Here is a 20,959-nt window from a genome sequence, read left to right as displayed (position 1 = left end):
AAATAGGGGGAGACTGACTGACCACTCCATTAGAGAAATAGGGGGAGACTGACTGACCACTCCATTATAGAGAGAGGGGAGGGAGGGGGAGACTGACTGACAACTGCATTAGAGAGAGAGGAGGGGGAGACTGACTGACCACTCCATTATAGAGAGAGGGGAGGGGGGGGAGACTGACTGACCACTGCATTAGAGAGACAGGGGAGGGAGGGGGAGACTGACTGACCACTCCATTAGAGACAGAGGGGAGGGAGAGGGAGACTGACTGACCACTCCATTAGAGAGAGAGGGGGAGGGAGGGAGAGACTGACTGACCACTGCATTAGAGAGAGAGGAGGGGGAGACTGACTGACCACTCCATTAGAGAGAGAGAGGGGGAGAGGGGGAGGGAGGGGGAGACTGACTGACCACTCCATTAGAGAGAGAGGGGAGGGAGGGGGAGACTGACTGACCACTCCATTAGAGAGAGAGGGGGAGGGAGGGGAGACTGACTGACCACTCCATTAGAGAGAGGGGGAGGGAGGGGGAGACTGACTGACCACTCCATTAGAGAGAGGGGGAGGGAGGGGGAGACTGACTGACCACTCCATTAGAGAGAGAGGGGAGGGAGGGGGAGACTGACTGACCACTCCATTAGAGAGAGAGGGGAGGGAGGGGGAGACTGACTGACCACTCCATTAGAGAGAGGGGGAGGGAGGGGAGACTGACTGACCAGTCCATTAGCGAGAGGGGAGGGAGGGGAGACTGACTGATCACTCCATTAGAGAGAGAGGGGGAGGGAGGGGGAGACTGACTGACCACTCCATTAGAGAGAGAGGGGGAGGGAGGGGGAGACTGACTGACCACTCAATTAGAGAGAGGGGGGAGGGAGGGGAGAATGACTGACCACTCCATTAGAGAGAGCGGGGAGGGAGGGGGAGACTGACTGACCACTCCATTAGAGAGAGGGGGAGGGAGCGGGAGACTGACTGACCACTCCATTAGAGAGAGGGGGGAGGGAGGGGGAGACTGACTGATCACTCCATTAGAGAGAGAGGGGGAGGGAGGGGGAGACTGACCACTCCATGAGAGAGGGGGGAGTAAAAAACACTTCAATGAGAGACTCCTGGAGTGAGTTGGTAGTTTTTAGATGCATCCTGACACGTCTTACCTGTGACATAGACATAGACAGCTCTCTGCCTGAGCGTCCGATGACTGTACCGACACCGGAACGATCCTGTGTGCTGGGCCTGGGCCGAGCTAAGCGTCAGTTGGCTGCAGTAATGCTGGCTCTGCCTACCACACCGAGAATCTTCCAATCGCATTCTCTCCTGATCTCTGGCCACACCTCCAGGGAATGCCCACGACAGCTCCCACCGACCCCTGATTGGTCAAAAGTAAAATGGCATAAAACATTCCATCTCTCTCATCGCACCTCAACTTCTGAAAAGCTGACCATAAAACAGTCCATATAAAACAGGGGTGTCAAAGATACAGCCTGTGGGCTTGATCCGGCCCGAGAGCCCATTCAAAACGGCCTGCGAGGTGATTTAAGTAAATAAAATAAAAATAATTGTTTTCTCTCAATCGACATTGAAATTACTTTGAAATTACATTGAAACTGTGTAGAAATTATGAAGGAGCTTCATTTACACTCTGTCCAGCTCACTAACAGTCATCTCAACGAATGCTAGACAGTCAGGGAAAGAAATATAACCAATTTTGAGTGCAGTTCTACGGACCTCGGTGAAGACAGAATGCGGCCCATGGGGCAAAATGAGATTGACGCCCCTGATACAAAAACTAATCTGGACAGAATCCGTGTCACCTTAATTGGGGAGGACGGGCTCGTGGTAATAACTGGAGCGGAATCTGTGGAATGGTATCAAATACATGGAAACAATGTGTTTGGTGCCCCTCCATTCCTCCGTTATGGACATTATAATGAGCCGTCCTCCTGCTGAGCCGTCCTCCTGCTGAGCCGTCCTCCTGCTGAGCCGTCCTCAGCAGCCTCCTGTCCATCACATTTGACCTGTAACCTTTCACTCCAGAGAGACTCACCTGCAGTGGATTGTCAGAGTCTGGTTGGCCTCCAGGACCAGCTGTCGACTCTTCACATCCAGAACAGGAACACTGAACTTCCCCTTAGGCTCCCTATCCACCTTACCTGCAGGGGGAGAGAACAGAGATGTCTTTTAGGCTGCAGGCCAGGCTGGCCCCCATACAGGGAGAGAGAACAGAGATGTCTTTTAGGCTGCAGGCCAGGCTGGCCCCCATACAGGGAGAGAGAACAGAGATGTCTTTTAGGCTGCAGGCCAGGCTGGCCCCCATACAGGGAGAGAGAACAGAGATGTCGTATAGGCTGCAGGCCAGGCTGGCCCCCATACAGGGAGAGAGAACAGAGATGTCTTTTAGGCTGCAGGCCAGGCTGGCCCCTATACAGGGAGAGAGAACAGAGATGTCTTTTAGGCTGCAGGCCAGGCTGGCCCCCATACAGGGAGAGAGAACAGAGATGTCTTTTAGGCTGCAGGCCAGGCTGGCCCCCATACAGGGAGAGAGAACAGAGATGTCTTTTAGGCTGCAGGCCAGGCTGGCCCCTATACAGGGAGAGAGAACAGAGATGTCTTTTAGGCTGCAGGCCAGGCTGGCCCCCATACAGGGGAGAGAGAACAGAGATGTCGTATAGGCTGCAGGCCTATAACAACACGCAGAAATAATTTACAAATTAAGTATTTGTGGCCCCCATACAGGGAGAGAGAACAAAAAAAACTTTAAACAATGCTACCTTATATAATGTTACTTACCCTACATTATTCATCTCATATGCATACGTAGATACTGTACTCTACATCATCGACTGCATCCTTATGTAATACATGTATCACTAGCCACTTTAACTATGCCACTTTGTTTACATACTCATCTCATATGTATATACTGTACTCGATACCATCTACTGTATCTTGCCTATGCTGCTCTGTACCATCACTCATTCATATATCCTTATGTACATATTCTTTATCCCCTTACACTGTGTATAAGACAGTAGTTTTGGAATTGTTAGTTAGATTACTTGTTGGTTATTACTGCATTGTCGGAACTAGAAGCACAAGCATTTCGCTACACTCGCATTAACATCTGCTAACCATGTGTATGTGACAAATAAAATTTGATTTGATTTGATGATTTGAACAGAGATGTCTTTTAGGCTGCAGGCCAGGCTGGCCCCTATACAGGGAGAGAGAACAGAGATGTCGTATAGGCTGCAGGCCAGGCTGGCCCCTATACAGGGAGAGAGAACAGAGATGTCGTATAGGCTGCAGGCCAGGCTGGCCCCCATACAGGGGAGAGAACAGAGATGTCGTATAGGCTGCAGGCCAGGCTGGCCCCTATACAGGGAGAGAGAACAGAGATGTCTTATAGGCTGCAGGCCAGGCTGGCCCCTATACAGGGAGAGAGAACAGAGATGTCGTATAGGCTGCAGGCCAGGCTGGCCCCTATACAGGGAGAGAGAACAGAGATGTCTTTTAGGCTGCAGGCCAGGCTGGCCCCTATACAGGGAGAGAGAACAGAGATGTCTTTTAGGCTGCAGGCCAGGCTGGCCCCTATACAGGGAGAGAGAACAGAGATGTCTTTTAGGCTGCAGGCCAGGCTGGCCCCTATACAGGGAGAGAGAACAGAGATGTCGTATAGGCTGCAGGCCAGGCTGGCCCCATACAGGGAGAGAGAACAGAGATGTCTTTTAGGCTGCAGGCCAGGCTGGCCCCTATACAAGGAGAGAACACAGAGATGTCGTATAGGCTGCAGGCCAGGCTGGCCCCATACAGGGAGAGAGAACAGAGATGTCTTTTAGGCTGCAGGCCAGGCTGGCCCCCATACAGGGAGAGAGAACAGAGATGTCGTATAGGCTGCAGGCCAGGCTGGCCCCATACAGGGAGAGAGAACAGAGATGTCTTTTAGGCTGCAGGCCAGGCTGGTCCCCATACAGGGAGAGAGAACAGAGATGTCTTTTAGGCTGCAGGCCAGGCTGGCCCCCATACAGGGAGAGAGAACAGAGATGTCGTATAGGCTGCAGGCCAGGCTGGCCCCCATACAGGGAGAGAGAACAGAGATGTCTTTTAGGCTGCAGGCCAGGCTGGCCCCTATACAGGGAGAGAGAACAGAGATGTCTTATAGGCTGCAGGCCAGGCTGGCCCCTATACAGGGAGAGAGAACAGAGATGTCGTATAGGCTGCAGGCCAGGCTGGCCCCCATACAGGGAGAGAGAACAGAGATGTCTTTTAGGCTGCAGGCCAGGCTGGCCCCTATACAGGGAGAGAGAACAGAGATGTCGTATAGGCTGCAGGCCAGGCTGGCCCCCATACAGGGAGAGAGAACAGAGATGTCGTATAGGCTGCAGGCCAGGCTGGCCCCTATACAGGGAGAGAGAACAGAGATGTCTTTTAGGCTGCAGGCCAGGCTGGCCCCCATACAGGGAGAGAGAACAGAGATGTCGTATAGGCTGCAGGCCAGGCTGGCCCCCATACAGGGAGAGAGAACAGAGATGTCTTTTAGGCTGCAGGCCAGGCTGGCCCCCATACAGGGAGAGAGAACAGAGATGTCGTATAGGCTGCAGGCCAGGCTGGCCCCCATACAGGGAGAGAGAACAGAGATGTCTTTTAGGCTGCAGGCCAGGCTGGCCCCTATACAGGGAGAGAGAACAGAGATGTCTTATAGGCTGCAGGCCAGGCTGGCCCCTATACAGGGAGAGAGAACAGAGATGTATTTTAGGCTGCAGGCCAGGCTGGCCCCTATACAGGGAGAGAGAACAGAGATGTCGTATAGGCTGCAGGCCAGGCTGGCCCCCATACAGGGAGAGAGAACAGAGATGTCGTATAGGCTGCAGGCCAGGCTGGCCCCCATACAGGGAGAGAGAACAGAGATGTCGTATAGGCTGCAGGCCAGGCTGGCCCCTATACAGGGAGAGAGAACAGAGATGTCGTATAGGCTGCAGGCCAGGCTGGCCCCCATACAGGGAGAGAGAACAGAGATGTCGTATAGGCTGCAGGCCAGGCTGGCCCCTATACAGGGAGAGAGAACAGAGATGTCGTATAGGCTGCAGGCCAGGCTGGCCCCCATACAGGGGAGAGAACAGAGATGTCGTATAGGCTGCAGGCCAGGCTGGCCCCTATACAGGGAGAGAGAACAGAGATGTCGTATAGGCTGCAGGCCAGGCTGGCCCCCATACAGGGAGAGAGAACAGAGATGTCTTTTAGGCTGCAGGCCAGGCTGGCCCCTATACAGGGAGAGAGAACAGAGATGTCTTTTAGGCTGCAGGCCAGGCTGGCCCCCATACAGGGAGAGAGAACAGAGATGTCGTTTAGGCTGCAGGCCAGGCTGGCCCCCATACAGGGAGAGAGAACAGAGATGTCGTATAGGCTGCAGGCCAGGCTGGCCCCCATACAGGGAGAGAGAACAGAGATGTCGTATAGGCTGCAGGCCAGGCTGGCCCCCATACAGGGAGAGAGAACAGAGATGTCTTTTAGGCTGCAGGCCTATAACAACACGCAGACATAATTTACAAATTAAGTATTTGTGTTCAGTGAGCCTTCCAGATCAGAGGCAGTAGGGATGACCAGGGATGTTTTCTTGATAAGTGTGTGAATTGGACCATTTTCCTGTCCTGCTAAGCATTCAAAATGTAACGAGTACTTGTGGGTGTCAGGGAAAATGTATGGAGTAAAAAATACAGCATTTTCTTTAGGAATGTAGTGAAGTAAAAGTTGTCAAAAATATAAATAATAAAGTAAAGTACAGATACACCCCCAAAATACTTAAGTAGTACTTCAAATGATTTTTACTTCAGTACTTTACACCACTGCCCATCTGTTGCTCAACAACTAGCAACTGATGTTATTGTGGGAGGAGATGACAATGACTGATCTCTGAATCAGCTGTGCACAACGGTGAAAACTCTTTTGAAAAAACAACTGAGGATGAGCTTCTTCTAAAAGGTGTGTGCTGCATTCCAACACGACTGACCACCACAGTGCTGATGACAGCACCCAACTGATTACAACATAATGGGCAAAACAAAACCACCACCACAAGCACCATTGACCAATACCACTGATCACTGTTACATTGCTGCCCACAGCTCTGGTCCAGGGCATTAGGGAATGAATGTGAACTAAAGCCCTGGACCAGAGCTATGCTGATGCCAAAAACCTGATCCAATAAACACTGTAGAACAATGCAGTAATTGACCATAAAACCGGGCGTTGACAGATCAACTGACAGTGTCATCACAGACACTCCCATGCAGCAATACCACTGACCCTCGTCACCTCCTCGTTCCCATGCCAGTAAGACCACTTGAGAACCACAGTGGAAATGCGTGAGCACTAAGCAGTGTCACTGTTGTTTATCAAATAATATCAACACTCCACTTCATGGTAGCTGAGGTTAATTAATGAGAGATTATGGGTGCTGTCCATCCACCCTTCCTTCCTCTCAGCCCAAAGGGAAACTTCATTCACACAGACACGTCCTTGAATCAGCCCCAAAAAACTAGTTCACACTGCATCCTATTGGAACAAACACAAACCTAGTTCACACTCCATCCTATTGGAACAAACACAAACCTAGTTCACACTCCATCCTATTGGAACAAACACAAACCTAGTTCACACTCCATCCTATTGGAACAAACACAAACCTAGTTCACACTGCATCCTATTAGAACAAACACAAACCTAGTTCACACTGCATCCTATTGGAACAAACACAAACCTAGTTCACACTCCATCCTATTGGAACAAACACAAACCTAGTTCACACTGCATCCTATTGGAACAAACACAAACCTAGTTCACACTCAGTGGCGGTCAGTGCCATTTCAGATGAGGGAGGACAAAAACATGTTTTATGACCATGGCCTTATTTCTATTACAGCATGTTGGATGACTGTCATTCATATTCCATTCACCCTGTTCAATGTAACATCGATAGGTTTAGGCTACTACATGATACCCTACTTTCCATGTACCCATCATGAGGTTGCTACAACCTAGCCTATCAATGAAAGTTTACAGCGTAGGTGCACATGGACAGACAGTGACATTCAATAATGCCTTGCACACTCTTGTCTGAATCTAGCTGATCTAGAGTGTAATCATTAGTCCAACAGTTACAAACGACAGTTTCTATTGTAGAAATTCAGGTAGGTTTATCCCAGTTTGGATCTGTTTTAGAAAGGTTTTTCACCAGAATCGGCAGAATGAATACACAACTTGATCACGCGTAAACACAGTTCACAGTTTCATAGCAGCCACGTTGCGTTCCTTCTCGCATCTACGTTATGCGCTCTCCTCCTCTCACCTCTTCCCTTCACTTGTGGACTTCAATGCACAACACATCAGCTGTATGTGACCATGCAAAAAAAAACGTTCCAAGTCAAACCTCTACAAACAGCCTACATCATTGTCACCATATTAGCTAAAGTAACATCACAGTCAGCATAGCTAATATAACTAATATGTTAGTAAACCCGCTAATCATGCAGTAACATTACAGTCTACAGTCAGTAAACAGTTACATCGTAGGGCCCGGTGGCAATACATTTGTCAAATCAAAAGCTTACCTTGACTTGGAAGAGTTCCACTGTTGTGTTGAATAGTCATAGCCAGCTAGCTAACATAACATCCATCTGTTTGAGCAGGGTGTATCAGTAGGCTAAACAAGCTAGCTGCATTTGCTAGCTAAGTAAGTATTGCTTCTCCTTCATTTAGGAAGACATTTATTTGTTCAAAACTGTTCAGCTATTTTCTTTCTCTCTCTTTGAGTCAGCTACTCACCACATTTTATGCACTACAGTGCTAGCTAGCTGTAGCTTATGCTTTCAGTACTAGATTATTTATCTGGTCCTTTGATTGGGTGAACAACATGTCAGTTCATGCTGCAAGAGCTCTGATATGTTGGAGGACGTCCTCCAGAAGTTGTCATAATTACTGTGTAAGTCTATGGAAGGGGGTGAGAACCATGAGCCTCTTAAGTTTTGTATTGAAGTCAATGTACCAGAGGAGGAAGAAAGCTAGCTGTCCTCTGGCTACACCATTGTGCTACCCTACAGAGTGCTGTTGAGTCTACTATAGAACTTCTTTGCAAAGTAGTGTGTTTTAATCAATTATTTGGTGGCGTGATTGCATTTAGTATAGTTTTATCTAAAAATTACAATGTTTTAAGTTACTGAGGAGGATGTTCCTCCCCTTCCTCCTCTGAGGAGCCTCCACTGTTCACACTGCATCTTATTGGAACAAACACAAATCTAGTTCACACTGATCTAGTATGGTTTGTAATCAGAACTTGTCATAGTACAGCAGACTGGGTGTGACTTCCTAGGTCCTCCTGCTTTTGGTAAAGCCTTTCTTTAGGTCCTCCACGTCATAACCAGCATGTCAAGCATTCTCACTTCACCAAAATGAAACTTCACTTCAGTGTGCCAGTATGGTATCCTCTCTGTACTATCTTCCTGGTCATACACATCACTATACTGAGACGGAATACTGACCTATCATTTTATCCCATCTGTGACCCTCCCATTACTAATATTCATTGTCATGGTTACCAGTGGATATCCCCTTCAGCAGCTCTAGTTTTACTCACTCTGGTAGTTTCCTCTGTTTCCACTCTGAGTGACACACACACACACACATACGGAGAATCCTGCAGCAGAGTCTATATGTCGGTGTAAATAGTTTAAAGGAGGAAGGGAAGGCAAGTCTCTCTCAGCACGGACCCAAGGGGCATTTCAACAGGCTGTAAAGTGGCCAGAACCCCCCTTCGCATGTTACTCAATACAGCTGGAGCTTTCATTCAACAAACCCTAGTGCCATTTCATACAAGTGGAGGATCAGTTGGAGTTCAAGGACATGTCTGTTTAGAACCCCAGAATGTGCCTGCAGGACAGGAGTAAGTTACAGAGCTGGATGTAGCCTAAGATTACAAAAGGAGAATTTTGTAATAATTTCCCCTCAAGTTTTCCCTCCAGTGTGCATGCTATTCTAATCATGTAAAACACAGAAATGATTTTACAAATCATGGCAACATTTGCATTTCATTGGAGGGACATAATAATGTTTGGCCTTCTATATCCTGTTTCCATGGTACAATGCATTCTTTTCAGGTCCTTATCAGACACGCATATCATAACACAGTAGTAAGACATAGAAACAGTATGGCAAATGCCATTGGTGTTTGCTCCACTGGTATAAATGTGAAATATTTTAGATTGAATTGCAGTTTTGTGTATGTTTTGCCTAAACCAGTACAGGGTCATATTTTTCTGTGTAATAAATGTAGGGCTATTGAATATGAAAAAAGCAAGGATTGTTCCTCAACTTGTTTCATTGGTCTACATCAAAAGTGCAATGATAGTAAACGACCAAATTAATAAAAAGTTAATTGATTTAGCTGACAATGTTTAACAATTAATTAAATGAATTAAGTAATTAATTACTCCAGTTTTATTATCTAACCCATTAAAAAAGCTTGCATTAAAACTAATACAACTCATTTTGAAATAAAAGACTATGTAGAGGACAATTGTGACATTATATCAGGTTTGACATGACAAAAACACTCATTCCATTTAGTAAAAAGTTGTTGAACAATGACCATATGCCCTGCGCTACCCTCATCCTTTATGCACACAGGAGCCAGTTCACCCCAGTTTCCTCCCCGTGCGTCTGTTCAAGTCATAAACGCTGATTAGCGCCATTTCCTGCGCTCTAGAAAGTTTCCTAGTGCTGGTCATGACCCCGCACTCATTTATATTAGAACTTCCCTTTCACAAACTCATCAGCTTCAGGAAGTAACGCCCTGTGTGTGCCGATTCAACCGGGGCCAAAGCGCGCACAGAGAAGCGGATGCCAAGCCTGGCCACAGAGGTCCCCGTTATCCAAACAACTATCCCACAGGACAGGGCTTATCTACTAAACAACACTTAGCTGTAAAAGAACCGCACTTCATCAACCACCCCTGCCACACGACCACACTGGTTTCTCAATGGGCCGATAAACGAGACAGTAGACGGGAAAGCGTCAAAGAGCCTGGTCCTGTGGCCCCTTATGTTCAAAGCGCGGGATGTTGGGTAATCTGTCTGCCAAGTGCCAAGCGTTCGAAGAATGTTTCCCTGACGCCAATACTATCTTTTTACCGTGGCAGCACGCACGTTCCTCCTGATTATGTGGGAATCAATTTTACATGGTCTTGCACAATAGGACTACTAATAAAAGATGGCAAGTTGGCAATGCACGCGCATCAACATCCTCGTGCGTCAAGCATTCAGGCAATAATTACGCATGATGCCTAATGTGTCCTGAACAAATTGACGAATAACTATTCATAATTCTACTTTTTCAAAAACACATTCAATCATATAATTAAGGAATACTTTATGTGATTTGTCCATAAGCGACAGAATGGGTGAGGGTGCGCTCTACAGGCATCCATGAAGGGGCTAGTTGCGTCAATCAGTGAACTCTCTACTCACCCTTTGCGAGCGCACTGCCAACCAATCCACACAGAACCACGAAGATATAGCCAATCATGTTGTCCGTCTTCCCCGTCGCACTGAAGAGGTATGTAAGAAGAAAAGTGCAACAGAGAGTTTAGTCCTTGTTCTCCAGAGAATCGAAAGCTACAGACAGCACACCACCAGCCCACTCCTCGCTGCTGCTTCGCATTGATTCTGACGAGTAGGACAGGTTTCCCGAGGAGAGGAGAGCAGAGCCGTGGGAGAACACGCTACAGGACACCACACATCAACTCCAGTAAAACGTTTTCCCATTGTGCTCTTGGGGATCGGTTTTATACAGTTCCCATAGCGACCGGATAACTGGCCTTCCAGTGACGTCCATCGACACACCCATGGCGCGTGAAAGCAGAGTCCCACGCCCGTACCCATTCTCACAGTCACTCTGGACTAATTAAAACAATGAAGACAACGTACTTATACGGAGACCCTGTTTGACCCACAAACACCAGACCATCACACGATTTACCCCAAAACATTGAGTAAGCAAAAGCACCCCCAAGCAATTGCGTGCGTAAATCTCAGTGCCTTCGGTGGCTGCTGGAGAGGTGGCAAGTAGACAATGGGGTAACATGCAAACAGGGAGACTTGCTTGAGACAATTACCAGCTTTGATCGGACCAGTAATAGCCTTCATTAACAAACATCACCAGAGCCTTCCTATCTCCATCACCTGGGTTCCTTACCTATGACATTGGTGGGTGTGTGCAGTGGTGGAGAAAGTACCCAAATGTTATACTTGAGTAAAAGTAAAGATACCTTAACAGAAAGATACCTTAAGATACCTTAACAGAAAGATACCTTAACCTTAACAGTACTGAAGTAATAGTGAAAGTCACCCAGTACTACTTGAGTAAAAGCCTAAAAACATTTGGTTTTAAATGTAATGAAGTATCAAAAGTATATGTAAATGCTAAATTATACTTAAGTATCAAAAGTATAAATCATTTCAAATTCCTCTTTATTTAAGCAAACCAGACGGAATTATTTTTTAAATGTGTATTTATGGATAGCCAGGGGCACACTCCAACACTCAGACATCCTTTACAATCTAAACATGTGTATTTATGGATAGCCAGGGACACACTCCAACACTCAGACATCCTTTACAATCTAAACATGTGTATTTATGGATAGCCAGGGACACACTCCAACACTCAGACATCCTTTACAATCTAAACATGTGTATTTATGGATAGCCAGGGACACACTCCAACACTCAGACATCCTTTACAATCTAAACATGTGTATTTATGGATAGCCAGGGACACACTCCAACACTCAGACATCCTTTACAATCTAAACATGTGTATTTATGGATAGCCAGGGGCACACTCCAACACTCAGACATCCTTTACAATCTAAACATGTGTTTTTATGGATAGCCAGGGGCACACTCCAACACTCAGACATCCTTTACAATCTAAACATGTGTATTTATGGATAGCCAGGGGCACACTCCAACACTCAGACATCCTTTACAATCTAAACATGTGTATTTATGGATAGCCAGGGGCACACTCCAACACTCAGACATCCTTTACAATCTAAACATGTGTTTTTATGGATAGCCAGGGACACACTCCAACACTCAGACATCCTTTACAATCTAAACATGTGTTTTTATGGATAGCCAGGGGCACACTCCAACACTCAGACATCCTTTACAATCTAAACATGTGTATTTATGGATAGCCAGGGGCACACTCCAACACTCAGACATCCTTTACAATCTAAACATGTGTATTTATGGATAGCCAGGGACACACTCCAACACTCAGACATCCTTTACAATCTAAACATGTGTTTTTATGGATAGCCAGGGGCACACTCCAACACTCAGACATCCTTTACAATCTAAACATGTGTTTTTAGTGAGTCCACCAGATGACCAGAGACAATCTCTTGACAAGTGTGAGAATTGTACCATTTTCCTTTCCTGTTAAGCATTCAAAATGTACTTTTGGGTGTCAGTAAGAAGTACATTATTTTCTTTAGGAATGTTGTGAAGTAAAATTAAAAGTTGTCCAAAATATTAATAGTAAAGTACAGAAACCCCCAAAACGGACATAAGTCCATAAATACTTTAAAGTATTTTTTACTAAAGTACTTTACACCACTGGGTGTATGCCCATTAGGACTACCTTACCTAGAGTCAGGCACGTACATTTCATTCACTTATTGATGGAAACAGCATGACACTGGGGTGGTGAGTGCTCAAAGCTATGAGTCATATCAGTATTGCATGTTAGTATAATTCTGACACTGTGTGGTATGCAAACTGCATTGTAACGATGATTGTAGACCACAGGAGGTTGGTGCCACTTTAATTGGGGAGGACATGATCTTGGTAATGGCTGGAGCGGAATTAGTGGAATGGTATCAAATACATCAAACATATGGTTTCCATGGTTTCCATGTGTTTGATTCCATTCCATTGACTCTGTTTCAGACATTATTATGAGCCGTCACTCCCTCAGCAGATTCCACTACTGTAAACAAAGGAATGCAGTGACTGCAGTCCATTACAATACAAGTATTAGTGAAGTACAGTACATTCACCCTCCATTTGACCTTTATAAATATTATATATATCATGTCTAATTTTCAGGACCCAAAAGTTCTCTCTCTAATATCTCTCTTGGAAATATAATGATTGGAACGGACAAATCATTGGCTTGAATGGGGGACTCAAGTTCTATTTAATCCAGTCCGATAGGCAAAATCCAGATAAATAACTTGAAAAACTGGCCCATGTGTATAGACAATATATAGACAATAGTGCCACCTAGAGAGAGACTCATTGAATGACATATGATGGTTTGAGCTTCACAACGTAGTAAATCAGGGGTGTCAAACTCCTCCCACGGAGGGCAGAGTGTTTGCGGGTTTCGTTTTTTCCTTCCAGTTACGAACAAGACAATCAGATCTGGGGAGTTCCTTACTAATTAGTGACCTTAATTCATCAATCAAGTACAAGGGTGGAGCGAAAACCTGCTGATAAAGGACCCTCCGTGGAATGAGTTTGACACGTGTACTACAGAAAAATATTTGTGTAAGTATACCATACAAAGATATACTATACAAAGACATATACTATACAGAGATATACTATACAAAGACATGTACTATACAGAGACATGTACTATACAGAGACATGTACTATACAACTGCATACACTACCGGTCAAAAGTTTTAAAACACCTACTCATTCAATGGTTTTTCTTTATTTGTACTATTTTCTACATTGTAGAATAAAACATCAAAACTATATAATAACACATATGGAATCATGTAGTAACCAAAAAAGTGTTCAACAAATCAAAATGTATTTTATATTTGAGATTCTTCAAATAGCCACCCTTTGCCTTGATGACAGCTTTGCACACTCTTGGCATTCCCTCAACCAGCTTCATGAGGTAGTCACCTGGAATGCATTTCAATTAACATGTGTGCCTTTGTAACCGATGTGAAATGGCTAGCTAGTTAGCGGTGGAACGGGAGTCTGCCAACTTTCCAACAAGTAAGTTCGTCAAATTTCTGTCCTGCTAAAGCTGCCCTGGTCAACTTTTTAAGGGCTGTTATTGTAATATGGAAATGTCTAGGCGCAACAACAGCTCAGCTGCGAAGTGGTAGGCATCACAAGCTCACAGAGCGGGACCGCTGAGTGCTGAAACGCGTCTGTCCTCGGTTGCAACACTCACTGCCTCTGGAAGCAACGTCAACACAGTAACTATTCGTTGCAAACTCCATGAGTTTCCATGGCCGAGCAGCCGCACACAAGCCTAAGATCATCATGTGCAATGCCAAGCGTCGGCTAGAGTGGTGTAAAGCTCACCACCACTGGACTCTGGAGCAGTGGAAACGCGTTCTCTGGAGTGATGAATCAGCCTTCACCATCATGGAGAGGGAAAGATCGGTTGTGGGTTCACCACCAAGGTTGTGGGTTCTCACATGTATAGGTCACTATGTTATGTTATACCATATATGTTACTAGCACATTATGTTAACTGGAAGTGTCTTTGGGTGAAGTGTCTGATAAAGGACATGGCTGTATATTGATGTTTAAAGAATTTACCACTCTGTAGAGAGTTCTGCAGGGAGTTGGGGTTCTTGATTTTATCTGCCTTGTCTTCTGAATCATAGTCATCAGAGTAAACCTGCACAGAGATCAAGAACAGAGTTTAAAGGGCCCGAGAATCAAGAATAAACACTACTAAAGGATTCTGGGAGATGTAGTCCAGAGAGAGTTTACAGCAACTCCAGTACCTGGCAGGTTGAGTGTGTTGTCATCTCTCTCCAGTAGTATTGGTCCTCGTTGCGGCTGTACAGCTTGTTGGTGAAAAGGGAGACGCCGATGCACACGCGCAGGATCTCCATGGCAACGCCGTTCGGGCCCGAGAACTTACTCCAGTAGAACAAGTTCAGCCCTGCTCAACACACACACACAGTCAAACACACACACAGTCTATTAAACACACGTGCGCACACACACACACACACACACGTAAGCAAACACATTTACAAAGGTACTATATACATTAACAGTGATTATTTTCAGGAAGTGTTTCATGGTGTTTCACATCAAGGGCTCACCTGAAGACACTAATTCCTGAACAATATTAAAAGCCTTTAATTTAAATGATTCATTCAATTTTCCTACTGAACGTGACAGTCATGTGATGTCACAGTGACATCACAACATCAGAACACGTAGTGGAACCTGCAACCTGAACACAAAAGCCCTGTTCTTTCTTGTGTGTGTGTGTGTGTGTGCACGCCAATGCGTATGTCTGTGTACATGTGTTTTTGTGGATATGTGTGTGTGTGCATGTGTGTGCATGTGTTTTTGTGGATATGTGTGTGTGTGCATGTGTTTTTGTGGATGTGTGCCAGTGTGTGTGTACATGTGGATGTGTGTGTGTGTGTGATTGGTTTTGGGCAGCACAGAGGTCCATGTTCTCCATATCTCCTAGGCAGCCATGTAGAGGGAGAACCTAGGACAGGGTGGTAGGGGTGTGGCCCTGGGTTTAATCAAGAGAGACCTAATACGGTAACAGAGACCAGCACAACGCCCCACTAACTACACCACAGGGTCCATTACAGCCAAATAGCAGAAATGACTGCAGAAGACTAATTAGGACTTTTCACCCTATTAGCCTTCAGTATATGAACCTGCCTGATGGTCTCTCTCCTCTCCCCTCACAATTCCTAGCACTCTCTCATAATAACCATCTCTTTGAATCGTGATCCCTTCCTCTCCATCAATCTCAGACATTCAGCAGTTCTCCTCTCTTTCTGTCTCCACCCATGCTCCTAAATCCATCTCCTACCCTTCTCTCTTCTCACTCCTCCATCACTCCTCCTAATATCCTCCCCCCTATTTTTTCTCACTCCATCCTCACTCCCCCCTCACTTCTCTCTCCTCATTCCTCCCTCACTTCTCTCTCCTTACTCTTCCCTCACTCCTCCCAATCCCTTCCCCTCTCTCTCTCCTCACTCTTCCCTCACAATCCCTTCCCCTCGCTCACTCCCCCTCTCTCCATCTCTTACTCCTATCTATCTATCCTCCTCTGTCTAGCTGTGGTCTCTCGTTCTCTGTCTGTCTGTCTGTCTGTCTGTCTGTCTGTCTGTCTGTCTGTCTGTCTGTCTGTCTGTCTGTCTGTCTGTCTGTCTGTCTGTCTGTCTGTCTGTCTGTCTGTCTCTGTCTCTGTCTCTGTCTCTGTCTCTGTCTCTCTCTCTCTCTCTGTCTCAGGCAGTGAGACAGAGAGCAGCTAATCGTGTGAAAGACACACAGACAATGTTTCTTCCTCTCACTCCAGCTGCCTAGGCCCTGCTGTACACGCATATGCTAGCTTATGCAGGGCTTCCTCCTCGTGGCTGAAAAGGGACCCGTCCCTAGGGGCCTCGGACCCCCAAAACTAACACACACAGACCTGGGATCCTGTTACACACCCGCTTTACATTCAACACTGAGACACAGAGAAGGAAGAAGTGGTTGTGGGGAGAGAAAGATGGGAGTGGAGAAGGGAAAGAGAAACCATTAGCCTTCCTGAGTGGAATCAGTACCACTGCCATCACAATTCTTTAAAATGCCAAATAGATGCATAGCATTCAGTTTGCTCTAAAATGTTCTAATCTAGACTGACATTCTGAGAGAGTGAGAGAGGGAAGCATCCTCTGAGAGCATCACAGGACAGGACAAGGACAGGACAAAGACGGGACAGAATAGGATAATGACAGGTTAGGATAGGATATGATGGGACAAGGGAAGGATAGGACAGGACAAGGACAGGACAAAGACGGGACAGAATAGGATAATGACAGGTTAGGATAGGATACAGTGCCTTGCGAAGGTATTCGGCCCCCTTGAACTTTGCGACCTTTTGCCACATTTCAGGCTTCAAACATAAAGATATAAAACTGTATTTTTTTGTGAAGAATCAACAAGAAGTGGGACACAATCATGAAGTGGAACGACATTTATTGGATATTTCAAACTTTTTTATCAAATCAAAAACTGAAAAATTGGGCGTGCAAAATTATTCAGCCCCCTTAAGTTAATACTTTGTAGCGCCACCTTTTGCTGCGATTACAGCTGTAAGTCGCTTGGGGTATGTCTCTATCAGTTTTGCACATCGAGAGACTGAATTTTTTTCCCATTCCTCCTTGCAAAACAGCTCAAGCTCAGTGAGGTTGGATGGAGAGCATTTGTGAACAGCAGTTTTCAGTTCTTTCCACAGATTCTCGATTGGATTCAGGTCTGGACTTTGACTTGGCCATTCTAACACCTGGATATGTTTATTTTTGAACCATTCCATTGTAGATTTTGCTTTATGTTTTGGATCATTGTCTTGTTGGAAGACAAATCTCCGTCCCAGTCTCAGGTCTTTTGCAGACTCCATCAGGTTTTCTTCCAGAATGGTCCTGTATTTGGCTCCATCCACCTTCCCATCAATTTTAACCATCTTCCCTGTCCCTGCTGAAGAAAAGCAGGCCCAAACCATGATGCTGCCACCACCATGTTTGACAGTGGGGATGGTGTGTTCAGGGTGATGAGCTGTGTTGCTTTTACTCCAAACATAACGTTTTGCATTGTTGCCAAAAAGTTCAATTTTGGTTTCATCTGACCAGAGCACCTTCTTCCACATGTTTGGTGTGTCTCCCAGGTGGCTTGTGGCAAACTTTAAACGACACTTTTTATGGATATCTTTAAGAAATGGCTTTCTTCTTGCCACTCTTCCATAAAGGCCAGATTTGTGCAATATACGACTGATTGTTGTCCTATGGACAGAGTCTCCCACCTCAGCTGTAGATCTCTGCAGTTCATCCAGAGTGATCATGGGCCTCTTGGCTGCATCTCTGATCAGTCTTCTACTTGCATGAGCTGAAAGTTTAGAGGGACGGCCAGGTCTTGGTAGATTTGCAGTGGTCTGATACTCCTTCCATTTCAATATTATCGCTTGCACAGTGCTCCTTGGGATGTTTATAGCTTGGGAAATCTTTTTGTATCCAAATCCGGCTTTAAACTTCTTCACAACAGTATCTCGGACCTGCCTGGTGTGTTCCTTGTTCTTCATGATGCTCTCTGCGCTTTTAACGGACGTCTGAGACTATCACAGTGCAGGTGCATTTATACGGAGACTTGATTACACACAGGTGGATTGTATTTATCATCATTAGTCATTTAGGTCAACATTGGATCATTCAGAGATCCTCACTGAACATCTGGAGAGAGTTTGCTGCACTGAAAGTAAAGGGGCTGAATAATTTTGCACGCCCAATTTTTCAGTTTTTGATTTGTTAAAAAAGTTTGAAATATCCAATAAATGTCGTTCCACTTCATGATTGTGTGCCACTTGTTGTTGATTCTTCACAAAAAAATACAGTTTTATATCTTCATGTTTGAAGCCTGAAATGTGGCAAAAGGTCGCAAAGTTCAAGGGGGCCGAATACTTTCGCAAGGCACTGTATGATGGGACAAGGGAAGGATAGGACAGGACAAGGACAGGATAAAGACGGGACAGAATAGGATAATGACAGGTTAGGATAGGATATGATGGGACAAGGGCAGGATAGGACAGGACAAGGACAGGACAAAGACGGGACAGAATAGGATAATGACAGGTTAGGATAGGATATGATGGGACAAGGGAGGGATAGGACAGGACAAGGACAGGACAAAGACGGGACAGAATAGGATAATGACAGGTTAGGATAGGATATGATGGGACAAGGGAAGGATAGGACAGGACAAGGACAGGACAAAGACGGGACAGAATAGGTTAATGACAGGTTAGGATAGGATATGATGGGACAAGGGAAGGATAGGACAGGACAAGGACAGGACAAAGACGGGACAGAATAGGATAATGACAGGTTAGGATAGGATATGATGGGACAAGGGAAGGATAGGACAGGACAAGGACAGGACAAAGACGGGACAGAATAGGTTAATGACAGGTTAGGATAGGATATGATGGGACAAGGGAAGGATAGGACAGGACAAGGACAGGACAAAGACGGGACAGAATAGGATAATGACAGGTTAGGATAGGATATGATGGGACAAGGGAGGGATAGGACAGGACAAGGACAGGACAAAGACGGGACAGAATAGGATAATGACAGGTTAGGATAGGATATGATGGGACAAGGGAGGGATAGGACAGGACAAGGACAGGACAAAGACGGGACAGAATAGGATAATGACAGGTTAGGATAGGATATGATGGGACAAGGGGAGGATAGGACAGGACAAGGACAGGACAAAGACGGGACAGAATAGGATAATGACAGGTTAGGATAGGATATGATGGGACAAGGGAAGGATAGGACAGGACAAGGACAGGACAAAGACGGGACAGAATAGGATAATGACAGGTTAGGATAGGATATGATGGGACAAGGGGAGGATAGGACAGGACAAGGACAGGACAAAGACGGGACAGAATAGGATAATGACAGGTTAGGATAGGATATGATGGGACAAGGGCAGGATAGGACAGGATAAGGACAGGACAAAGACGGGACAGAATAGGATAATGACAGGTTAGGATAGGATATGATGGGACAAGGGGAGGATAGGACAGGACAAGGACAGGACAAAGACGGGACAGAATAGGATAATGACAGGTTAGGATAGGATATGATGGGACAAGGGCAGGATAGGATAGGACAAGGACATGACAAGTACATGTTTTGGATTCAATTAATGTATGAGTCAAACTGTATGTGTAGATGACTTGACAGAAATGGTAGCAGAATGTGAATGTTGAACTTTTGTTGCACACACATCCAGATGATGCTGCATACTATTTTGCGCAATGACGTTGTCGGTTTGATCAAAGTGACAGGATAGGACAAGTACCTGCCAAGGCTAGGACAGGACAAACCAAAGGACAGGAAAATTACAGGTTAGGATAGGATAGGACATGGACTTGATAGGACAAGGACAGGATGAGACAAGGACAGGTTAGGACAGGATAGGACAGGATAGGACAGGACAAGGATAGGATAGGACAGGAAAGGACAAATCCAAGGACAGGTTGGTAGAGGATAGGGCAAGGACAGGACAAGGAAAAGACAGGTACAGGACAAGGAAAGGACAGGACAAGGACAGGCTAGGACAAGGACAGGTTAGGATAGGACATGGTCAAGATAGGACAATGACAGGTTAGGACAGGTTAGGAGAGGATAGGACAAGGTCAGGATATGACAAACCCACGGAATAGTTAGGAGAGGATAGGATAGGACAAGGTCAGGATAGGACAAACCCAAGGACTAGTTAGGAGAGGAGAGGATAGGACAAGGTCAGGATAGGACAAACCCAAAGACTAGTTAGGAGAGGATAGGATAGGACAAGGTCAGGATAGGACAAACCAAGGACTAGTTAGGAGAGGATAGGACAAGGTCAGGGAAAGGCTGGGATAGGACTAACCAAAGGACAGGATGGAATAGGTCAAGGATAATAACATTAACTTAATTGCTTAGAGCCTGAGCCTGGAGGCGATACTATGGAGAGGCGGGGTTAGTCAGGTCCAATGAGAAGCTCATGTTGACAAATCCCACGCTGCCACCAAGGTAGAACACTGAAGGGGCGGAGCTTGGAGCCAAACACATTATTGTTACCCTGTTTAAAATAAAAACATTAATTGAATCATCGCTTATAAGACGGTTTATAAAAAGGGAGGGTTTGATCGGCAGCCAAGGGGCTGTACACACACACACACACACACACACACACACGCTTCCAAACAGGTGGCACTGCCTACTTACATATAAAGAAGAAATGGAGAATCAGTGTAATGGTGGCAGTGAAGGGCAGGATGGGTAGGACCTCCAGAGCCCACCTCCTCCAATTCCCACAGACTCTTCTTGTTCCCCTGGCCTCCCTGGTATTCTGGTC

At 45.9% G+C, this 20,959-nt stretch overlaps 1 protein-coding gene and 1 long non-coding RNA gene across 7 annotated transcripts in view; both read right to left on the bottom strand.

The window, feature by feature from the left end:
- LOC112227702 (vascular endothelial growth factor receptor 1-like) overlaps positions 1-10,816 on the bottom strand; it is a 116,574-nt gene extending 105,758 nt beyond the window's left edge. For 5 of the 6 annotated variants that reach the window (XR_006080285.1, XM_042308651.1, XM_042308652.1 and 2 more), the window contains exons 1-3: positions 10,511-10,816; positions 2,041-2,146; positions 1,151-1,362 (exon numbers count right to left, since the gene is read on the bottom strand). Coding sequence is in view for 4 of the 6 variants with exons in the window: in XM_042308651.1 (XP_042164585.1) it covers positions 1,151-1,362; positions 2,041-2,146; positions 10,511-10,568 (376 nt within the window). In the remaining 2 variants the exon portion in view is untranslated. Of the gene's footprint in view, positions 1-1,150; positions 1,363-2,040; positions 2,147-10,510 lie in introns of those variants that run through there. The other variant, XM_042308655.1, reaches the window with a different exon arrangement.
- Positions 10,817-14,400: 3,584 nt separating this feature from the next.
- LOC121841341 overlaps positions 14,401-20,959 on the bottom strand; it is a 7,436-nt gene continuing 877 nt past the window's right edge. Inside the window, exons 1-3 of the long non-coding RNA XR_006080315.1 lie at positions 20,830-20,959; positions 14,821-14,981; positions 14,401-14,711 (exon numbers count right to left, since the gene is read on the bottom strand). The exon at positions 20,830-20,959 is cut by the window's right edge and continues 877 nt beyond it. This is a non-coding gene — a long non-coding RNA (uncharacterized LOC121841341). The remainder of the gene's footprint in view (positions 14,712-14,820; positions 14,982-20,829) is intronic.

This window comes from Oncorhynchus tshawytscha, linkage group LG29 (assembly GCF_018296145.1).
Source record: "Oncorhynchus tshawytscha isolate Ot180627B linkage group LG29, Otsh_v2.0, whole genome shotgun sequence".
Classification (NCBI taxonomy): Eukaryota; Metazoa; Chordata; class Actinopteri; order Salmoniformes; family Salmonidae; genus Oncorhynchus; species Oncorhynchus tshawytscha.
Note: the sequence above shows the minus strand (reverse complement) of the source record. Positions and strands in the feature narration are given on the sequence as shown.